At 36.8% G+C, this 9,911-nt stretch overlaps 1 protein-coding gene across 1 annotated transcript; it reads right to left on the bottom strand.

The window, feature by feature from the left end:
• Window positions 1-534: 534 nt before the first annotated feature.
• Window positions 535-7,265, bottom strand: LOC106092310 (cilia- and flagella-associated protein 52). The gene is made up of 11 exons (XM_013259134.2): window positions 6,781-7,265; window positions 6,613-6,721; window positions 6,437-6,537; window positions 6,267-6,370; window positions 3,771-4,198; window positions 3,534-3,706; window positions 3,232-3,461; window positions 2,940-3,156; window positions 2,643-2,880; window positions 944-1,087; window positions 535-885 (listed from the first exon to the last, which is right to left on the bottom strand). The coding sequence occupies exons 1-11, from the start codon at window positions 6,978-6,980 to the stop codon at window positions 631-633; spliced, it is 2,199 nt and encodes a 732-aa protein (XP_013114588.2). The 5' UTR covers window positions 6,981-7,265; the 3' UTR covers window positions 535-630.
• Window positions 7,266-9,911: the final 2,646 nt, after the last annotated feature.

Here is a 9,911-nt window from a genome sequence, read left to right on the forward strand (position 1 = left end):
ACGCTGGATCTACTGGGGCTCCTGGTAATAAAAAGAGTGATCACAGCTTCAAAAAGCCTATCTCCGAATGCAACTCAACGTTTATAGTGAACAAATGTGACATCTACAAAAAGCCAAAGGCTAATAGTGAACCTTTTCGCATACTATCATATTTACATTATCCTGGTCTATTCCAATTATATCTTGACGCAGCATGAGGAGGAAGAAAAAGAACAATTCTTTGTGCCCTATGAATATATGTACAAACGTCTGAAGCGTTTTGCTTGGGGAGAAGGACGCAAAAGCTTCTTCCATGGCCCCAATAATTTCATACCCGAGGAAGAACAGCATGTAAAACGGCTTAATAAATGGGATATTGAAAAAGAAATGCGAAAAGCCTTAAGGGATCAACATGCCAAAGAAGAGTTGCTCAAACGACAATTAAGACATAGAAGTGAAGCAAATAAGTTACAGCTTATAAGAAATGAAGAATGAAAAGAGGAAGTTAGGCCATTGTGAAAAAATCTTCTCACTCGTCTAAAAAAATTTACAAAATTGTTGTAATACTGAGTCGTGATATATTTTTCAATAATATATGCCATTTTTTGTAAATGTATGTTGGTTTTATAAAATAAATGCGCTGCCAACTTTTTAACACTTCTTGACATCCATCTTTGCACTTGCCGCTAATTCGGGTTTCTTTTGTAAATCTACCGGAGGGCACTCTATGACATTGACATTATTTTTCGGTGTATTTGCCACAAGTCCATCAATATTTTCTCTACGTTGACTATGATTACTGCGGGCGCTGGCTCTTTCCTCCATATTAGCGGATTTGGATTTAGGCGAGGATATTTTTAAATCATTGATGTCCGGTAGGGCACTGAATGCTCCCGATGAAATATCCTGGAATTAAGAAAGACAAATTTAGCATAGCTCTCTTAGAAAGATACTTTTGACATACGCCTGGGATATCCCAAATAATGATACAGCCATCGGAACAACCTGTTACGAAGAATCTGCCACAAGGACTGAAGGCCACACTTTTGACGGCTGCTGCATGTTCGTTACCCTGAGCCACAACTACGCCACGATTATATTCCCAAAGCTGAGGAAGAAACAATGAAAAAAAAAAAAACATTTTAATGGATACATCATCTCATTTCAAAGAAAACGAGGCATTGCAAACAATATTATAAAAATCGAGTTTTCTTTGAATTTCGATGAAAACTGGGTTTTCATAGATAATTCCATAAAAATGCAGTTCATGGTTAATTTCAAAAAATACATTTTCAGTGACTTGGCCTCTAAAGTATATACCATATTCGTGTTTTACTCTAAAGTACCTCTTATTTGAGCCCCATATTGCCTTAAGGGATCAACATGTCAGCAAATACTTCCTATATGGGGGTTGGGTGGCTCCATATACACTTTGTCCCGAATTTTGATATCAAATTTGTGCTATACTCCCAAAGACCTTTGATTTGAGCCCCATATTGCTATGGTAGTAAATTTGCCCTCTTTGGGCGATGTTTTTGGGGATATCAGATTCGTATTTTACACTCAAATTGCTTTTATTTAAGCCCCATATTGCCATGGTCTGTAAATAAGTCATGTTTGGGGAGAAGGGGTAGACCCCCAGAAACTTGAGCCCACATTTGGATATCAAATTAGTATTCTACTCGTAAATACCTTTCATTAAAGATAAGTTTCCTAATCTTAAATACCTTTCATTTGAATCCCATATTGCCGTGATTGCTCTATATATATATATATATATATATATACGAGATCTGGGGTTTCTGAAAATTAGGGTAAGGGGGAGGGACCGCTCACACACAAACAAACACAAATTGATTTTTATATATAAGATTCAATGAAATCATAGAAAACTCCATGAAAATCACGTTTTCATTAAAAATTCAATAAAATAAATCTTCATCAAATTTTCTATTAAGACTCGATTTTCTTCGACATTTCTGTGAAAACTCGGTTTTCACCAAATTTTCTATGAAAACTCGATTTTCATCGAATTTACCATGAAAAATCGATTTTTATCGAGTTTTCTATGAAAACTCGATTTTCATCGAATTTTCTATGAAAGCTCGGTTTTTATCGACTATTCTGTGAAAACTCGATTTTTTTCGATATTCTATGAAAACTCGATATAAACCAAGATATATTCATTTACAGGTAGTAGCAGTTGCCCAACAACAAAATATTGAGTGCACTATCTGTTACTAGTTCGCCCCATTTTTCGATGTTTGTGTATGTTATCGTTCTTAACTATAATAAACACACACAACCAAAACTCATTGACAGACAGTGTACTTCGCGAGAAAAAATTTTACTCAGCTATTAACGGTACACTACCTGGTAATAATGTCATGATGTAAACCGAGATTTCATAGAATATCGAAAAAATAGAGTTTTCACAGAAAAGTCGATAAAAATCGAGCTTTCATAGAAAAGTCGATGAAAATCGTGTTTTCAAAAAAATTCGATGAAAATGGAGTTTTCATAGAAAATTCGATGAAAATCGATTTTTCTTAAAAAATTCAACGCAAATCGAGTTTTCATACAAAATTCGATGAAAATCGAGGGAAAATAATATTCGGCTCTGCCGAACCTATCCTGTTATTACTTGTCTCTTTTATCCTTACCTTCACCAATTGATCACTGCCTACCGATACAAAATAATCACCAGATCCATTTATATCTATGTGATTGACCGATGACTTTAAAGAACCTTGAATTTCACGTATTAAACTTCCATTATAGACAGCCCAATAGCTAATGCGACCATCAGTGCCGCAGGTAAGAATTTGAACACCAGTGGGAAAATATTTAGCAGTCATAAATTGAGTGTTAGCAGTTATAACATTTTTTCGGGTTAAACGCCTGAAATAAAAAGAAACTTTTAAGAAAATTATATATAAATTTGAGACAAATGTTCTCACTTGACATCCCATATGACACATGAACCATCACTGCTGGCCGAAATAACCTCCGTATCCATATTGTTAAAGTCCAAAGATGTTATGGGACCCGAATGATCCTTTAAAATTCCTAGCAAACTTTGCCGATAGGGTTCGATCTTCCATACTCTGACTTGACCCTCAATGCCACCGGTGACAATTATACGGCCGCTAGATGAAACAGCCAAAGCACTACAACCTTAGTAAAGGGATGGATGAAAAAACCAAAATAAAGGTTTAAAATTCTTTGGAAGAATTTTGATCCATGTCCTACCTTTGTTGTGAGCGTTCGGTATGGCATACATCAATCTACCAGTTATTGGTGTAAATGTCCTTATAACACCATCATTCCAGACGGATACCAAACTGCTGCCATCGCTGGTAAATTTTAAATCGGCACATTGGAAATTATAGATCATAATGCGCAATAGCTCCTGCAAACGTTTAGTGGACCAAATGCGTATGGTTTCATAGCCAGCAGTGGCAAAAACTGATGAAAGATTTCTGAAAGGCAACTCAAATATAACGTTAACTTAATTTCCTATATCTATACCCCTTAAACTGCCAGAAACTTACTTAGGGAAAACAATATTATTGACTGTCTCCTTGTGGGAAGTCTTCAATAGCTTCAGGGTAAACAATTTAATGTTCAATAAATAAACCTCATTGGCCTCGGTGGCTATATAATATTCAATAGCTGATATCTGAACCATAGAAGTTACAGCCCCATTGACTTTGGTTTTTTTCAACTGCAGCATTATAAAATCAAAATTCCAATTATCAATCAGAAAAAAAGTCAATATTTTTTATTACCGTCTGCAGCATGGGCCACGTGGGACTGGGATACGTTTTAAAGGCCACCTCCTTAACATCCCTACGCTCTTCTACCAGCTCAATTGTGCCATCACCAGCCCCCACCAACAGCAGTCCATCATCGACAATGTAAACAACTCGAACACCATTCACATAACGTTTACAATCTTTACCATATGGTTTACGCGGATTGTAAGTTCCAAAGGCACCAACCATTGATGAAAAATGCCCCGATTTTGTAACATTCACCGTATCACAACAGTTGAGCACAATTTTGACCACATCTCCACTATAGGTTCCCAAATAAACGTATTCATCACGCCGATCTATGCTAATGCTGGAGTAACGCCTTTGATGTTTTCCAACATAGACATCCTGCACATGGGCTTTATTCATTTCTCGTTCTATACTCCATATACGAAGATGACCTGCAATTAAAAAAACAAGAACAAGTGAAATCGCGGAAAGTTCGGCAGAACATAGTTAACCCCGCATCGCGTTCTCCTAGTTCTCCAGATGAGACTCATTAACAGCATACATAATATATAGCGGTGAAAATCAGAGCAGAAGTCTCTTACAAATGCCCAACAATTTTGATTACGAACTGCGCTCTTTGCTTGCTTCGGAACTCAAATTGGTAGATCCGAAACTCAATGGGAGCCACACCAGATTGTCCAACGATTTGAAGCATGTAGTGGTTGTGAGGGACTTCACCATGGTTCTAGCTAAATCGAATAAAAAATATGTGCTCTAGATGCTAGTGCAACTTGGTGCACCTTATGGCCTTACCTCAAATTTCAAAAAAAAAACTCAGAGAAGTCGAAAATTGGTGCAAGAGCTTAAGCAACTCCTTTTTCGGGCCGAATATAAGTCCAAAATCACTACTCTGTGAACCATATTTGCGGAAAGTTTCTGGGGGGAACGATCTCTAAGAAGACATACAAAGCAGATGCCACAACATGAGACTGGGAATTGAAATGCACATTTTGAGGACATATATTCAGGGACCATCCTGTCCCCAAAACCACACCCAGGCAGACATTTATTTAGTCAGATAGAACAAGTAAAAAGGCGTTAAGTTCGGCCGGGGCGAACTTGGAATACCCACCACCTCAGGTACATATGTAAACCACCTTTCGTCAGAATCCGGTGAAAAATGCAGACCGTATGTCCCGTAGCAGCTATATCGAAGTATGTTCCGATTTGGACCAAATACTAATAAGTACAATTGTGTATAACAAAATATTGGTCTTTTAAGTAGCTATATCTAAAAAAACCGACCTGAACCATATGCGACAGGGATGTCGAAAAGCCGAACATAAGTCACTGTGTCAAATTTCAGTGAAATCGGATTATAAATGCGCCTTTTATGGGATCAAGACTTTAAATCAAGATATCGCTCTATATGGCGGCTATCCAACTCTGGACCGATTTGGGCCAAGTTGCAGAAAAATGAAAAATCGGACAAGAATTGCGCCCTCTAGAGGCTCAAGAAGTCAAGACCCAAGATCGGTTTATATGGCAGCTATATCAAAACATGGACCAATTTGGTCCATTTACAATCCCAACCAAAATTTCAAGCGGCTAGCTTTACTCCTTCGAAAGTTACCGTCCTTTCGACAGACAGACGGACAGACATGGCTAGATCGACTTAAAATGGCATGACGATCAAGAATATATATACTTTATAGGGTCTTAGACGCCTATTTCGAGGTGGTACAAATAGAATGACGAAATTAGTATAACTTCATTCTATGGTGGAGGGTATAAAAAAATTTCGGCGGTGGTTATCCTCTCCTGATGCTGGGGCATTTGTGAAGTACTATGCCATGTAAAAACTTCCCCATAAAGAGGTGTCACACCGCGGCACCCTGTTTGGGTTTGGCTATAAAAAGCACTATCGGACAACACTGATTGATATATGAGAAGTTTGCCCCTGTTCCATAATGGAATAGTCATGGCGAAAATTGCAATATCTAGGCCCGTTCGCAAACGGCAGATTTGTTATTAGTTTTTATCGATTCCATCCCACTGTGTGACACAGGTTTGTTGGAGGTTTTTTGCCAACAGATATTTGCAGTTTCTTCCAAAAATTTCCAAAAAAGTGAGTAAATTATGTGTTTACTCTCCTGTAAATTTGAATGGTACTGGCTACTCCAATTTCCAAAAAAATGAAGAGACACGGGCCCTCTTTGAAAAATTTGTTTTTGCTCCCTTACACAATTGAATCTATTCAAATTTGGAGACAAATAACCTTGAGGAATGTCCCAGTTAATGGAATCTTACATCAACACAAACACCCCAAGCGGATTTGTGTACCGATAAGAACTATTGCATTTTTAATAAAACTTAGAATGAACTTGAAAAATCCGCAATTACTTTTTGGGCAACCCAATATAAAAGACATTCGAGACTAAATTATGAGTTTACAACAACTATAGGTGTAACTGCGGAGAGGGCCTACATCTGGTCAAAATATAATATTTAGTAACTTACGATCTCCAGCCGATAAAAAGAATGAAGGGTTGTTGCGTAAAGCTCGAACTACAGTGGCATTTCCATTTATAGACCTGGCAGCCACTGATCTACATATTGGAGCACTATATAAAAAAGAAAAATTTATATTAAAACAAGGTCAGCTATTATTTCTAGGTTCTTTCACTTACAATGTTTGCAAATCAAAAACAATCACCGAACCATCGTCTCGTCCCCCCACAGAGACCAAATACTTGTCATGGGCTGTAAAACAGACAGATTGCACACGGACCTATAAAAAAATTGGTTTTCAAATGTTGGCTGTTTATTTCATTTTAAATGCGCTTCTAGTCGCCGTAATACAAACCTTATGCAAATTATGTCTGGTCAGTTCCTTGCGCTTATCAAAATCCCATAAAATTACAAAGCCTGGAAATCCCATGTGATTTATTTGACCCGAGGCCATATAGCGTCCACTAATAAAATGAATTTTCTTTTCAAATCGAACTTACAATCATAGCCTACAATGACCTACCTTCGACTTAGATCCAAACAGGATACATTGCTTGTATGCCCAGCCAAAAATTCTTGTTTGCTTGTTGTGGTATCATCGATGGCAATTTTGGTTCCCAATGGATATACTATGTGCCGTTTATCGGGGTGCAAATGCAATCCAAATTCCACCTTGCCATTTATGCCAAATATGGCTCGTGGTTGCAAACGTTTTGTCTCCATCAGTTCTTCAGATGACAATAATTATTTAATTTTTTTCTTCAACTTATTTTTTATGTGGTTAGAGTTATTGTTTTTGTTTCACAAAAATATGATGTGTAACCGCCGGTCTTGAAGTTTTCTTTACAAGTTGTTGTTTAATTCAAATTTAAACAAACGGTTACCCTTGGAAACCGGATGTACAATTAAATGGAACCGGTGTTTTTTGCTGATGTGTAAGTGACGCTGACAAAACAATCGGTTACTATGGTTTAGAATATGCACCTGGATCAAGTTGACAACGAAGCACATGTGAACTGTTGAAATTCCCTATAAAAGAACCAAGGCGGATTGCACCACATGATTTGTGGTTGTTGTACAAATGAGACCACCTGTAATTGTTTCGAATTGCGCCCTCTAGAGGCTCAAGAAATCAAATTGAGAGGTTGTTTTATGTGGGAGCTATATCAGGTTTTGGGCCGATTTGAACCATACATAAGTTCGCTAAATCGGATAGGAATTGTGACCCCTAGAAGCTTAAGAAGTAAAATCTGGAGATCGTGGTACATGGAAGCTATATCTTAATATGGACCGATATGGCCCTTTAAGAATCCCAACCGACCTACACTAATAGGAATATTTGTGCAAAATTTCAACCGCCTAGCTTTACTCCTTCGAAAGTTAGAGTGCTTTCCACAGACAGACTGACGGACATTGCTAGATCGATTTAAAATGTTATGACGACCAAGAATATGTATACTTTTGGGATCTTGGATCAATATTTCAAAGTGTTACAACAGGAATAGCGAAGTTAGTATACCCCCGTCCTATGGTGTAGGATATAACAAAATCAGTGTAAATGAGCCTGAAAGTAAATAAAGGTAAGGCAAAGTAGATGGTATAAATTCTCGAAGTATCCTTTTAATTGCAACTTTGCCCATTCACATTCTATTGGGTTGTCCAAAAAGTAATTGCGGATTTTTTAAAAGAAAGTAAATGCATTTTTAATAAAGCTTAGAATGAACTTTAATCAAATATACTTTTTTTACACTTTTTTTCTAAAGCAAGCTAAAAGTAACAGGTGATAACTGACAGAAGAAAGAATGAAATTACAGAGTCACAAGCTGTAAAAAAATTTGTCAACGCCGACTATATGAAAAATCCGCAATTACTTTTTGGGCAACCCAATATTAAGGAACATATCAACGCCTGTCCGATTCAATTTAAGCTCAATGATAAGGGACCTTCTTTTTATAGCCGAGTCCGAACGTCGTGCTGCAGTTCGACACCTCTTAGGAGAGAAGTTTATACATGGGAAATGTCGCCCAGCGTTAGGAGGAGATAACCGCCGCAGAAAAAATTTATATTCTTGCAAAATTTCTAACGCAATAAAATAAATAAATAAAAAGAGTCTCTGTTCAATGTTAAGTGGGAGCTATATTCAAATATGGTCCGATCTGGACGATATTCAACAAAAAGGTTTAAAATGGAACCGGAACTCGCGGTGTCAAATTTTATCGAAATAGGAAGAAAAATACTCCTTTTATAGGCTCATTACGCAATATTGGGAGATCGGTATACATGGCAGCCACATCCAAATATGGTCCGATCTGTACCACATTTGACAGGAATGGGTAGGGGTCTACCAGAACACACTGCGCCAAATTTCATCGACATCGGATAAAAATTACCAATTTATTGCCTCAAGACTTTTAGTCTGGAGATCGGTCTGTATAGCGGCTATATACATATAACTAAAATCCTATTTTATGAGATCAGGAAGTCAGGTATAAATACAACGAATACGAAATCATCTAAAATTGTTTGGAAAATGTTTTTATCCAAGATATCTGCAAAAGTATAAATAACAAAAAAAGGTATTTAATGGGTAAATGCCCATGGCGAAGCAATTAAAGGTGGTCTCATTTGTACAATAACCAAAAATCATATGCAGAATATGGGAGAAAGAAGACAACAATAAAGAGAATGCAAACAAAAATCTTACATCTTAATACCGTCAAACCTGGCCGGCTGTTTACAGCTGTTCGCGTAAGACCACCTTGCTAAATCCGCCTTGATAAATACCAAAGCGTTGGAAATTTACCCGGTAGAAACCAATCCCTAAAAATCAGTGATTAGTACAACTCTGAATTTCGTTAGTTGTGTGTGTGGTTCATAACTATAATGCACACACACAACAAAAAATCGTTGACAGATAGTGCACTTAGCGAGAAAACAATTGTAGTCAATTGTTTGCGCACATAGATCAGTTCGCGTACCTTTCCATTAAAAATTTGCGGGGTAGTAAGAACTATTTTACCGTCTTTAAAAAATTTGCAGAACAAGAGTTTATTTTTGTTTTGATTGTTTTTTTTTTATTTGCTTGCTTAGGAAAACAATAGCAAATTTCTGCTGACAAAAAAACCCAGTAGAAATTTTCAGGTTCTCTATTTTCGAACTCTCAAAATTGGCTCTCTCTCGCGCTCTCTTCTGCTGGCAAATATAGTACGCGAACGAGTTTGAGTAAAAATTTGTGCAAATTTGCACAAATTTTTAAGTACCCGAACGCAGCTAGAACCAGCCTGAGGATGCATAAGGTGAGGTCATGCGAACAGCTGAGTACAATTTTTAATTTTTGTTTTTATTTAGCAATAAATCTAAATGTCAAATGTTTGTAAACAATGATGTTGTGATTTTTTTCGTTCCGATATTCCACACATAAACAACCGTGTTATTATAATGAAAATTCAATTTTAAAGCATATTTGAAGGAAATAAATTGTAAAACAATTAAAAATTTAATATGATCAATGGATTTTGAAATAAATATGCAACTTTTACGATTGAATCGAGCTTTTATTTCATCGAACACACATGTAAGTAGATACATGTTTATAATAAAAAGTACAATACATATGAGAACACATGCCGATTACAGCGCGTTCTATTCGTATTC

This window comes from Stomoxys calcitrans, chromosome 1 (genome assembly GCF_963082655.1).
Source record: "Stomoxys calcitrans chromosome 1, idStoCalc2.1, whole genome shotgun sequence".
In the NCBI taxonomy this organism is placed as follows: Eukaryota; Metazoa; Arthropoda; class Insecta; order Diptera; family Muscidae; genus Stomoxys; species Stomoxys calcitrans.

Excerpts from the sequence above, each read along its gene's own strand:
- LOC106092310 (XM_013259134.2), bottom strand. The coding sequence starts at position 6,980 with ATGGAGACAAAACGTTTGCAACCACGAGCCATATTTGGCATAAATGGC. Across the intron at positions 6,722-6,780 it reads TGTTTGGATCTAAGTCGAAG|TGGACGCTATATGGCCTCGG; the intron begins GTAGGTCATTGT and ends TCATTTTATTAG. Across the intron at positions 886-943 it reads TTATTTGGGATATCCCAGGC|GATATTTCATCGGGAGCATT; the intron begins GTATGTCAAAAG and ends TCTTAATTCCAG.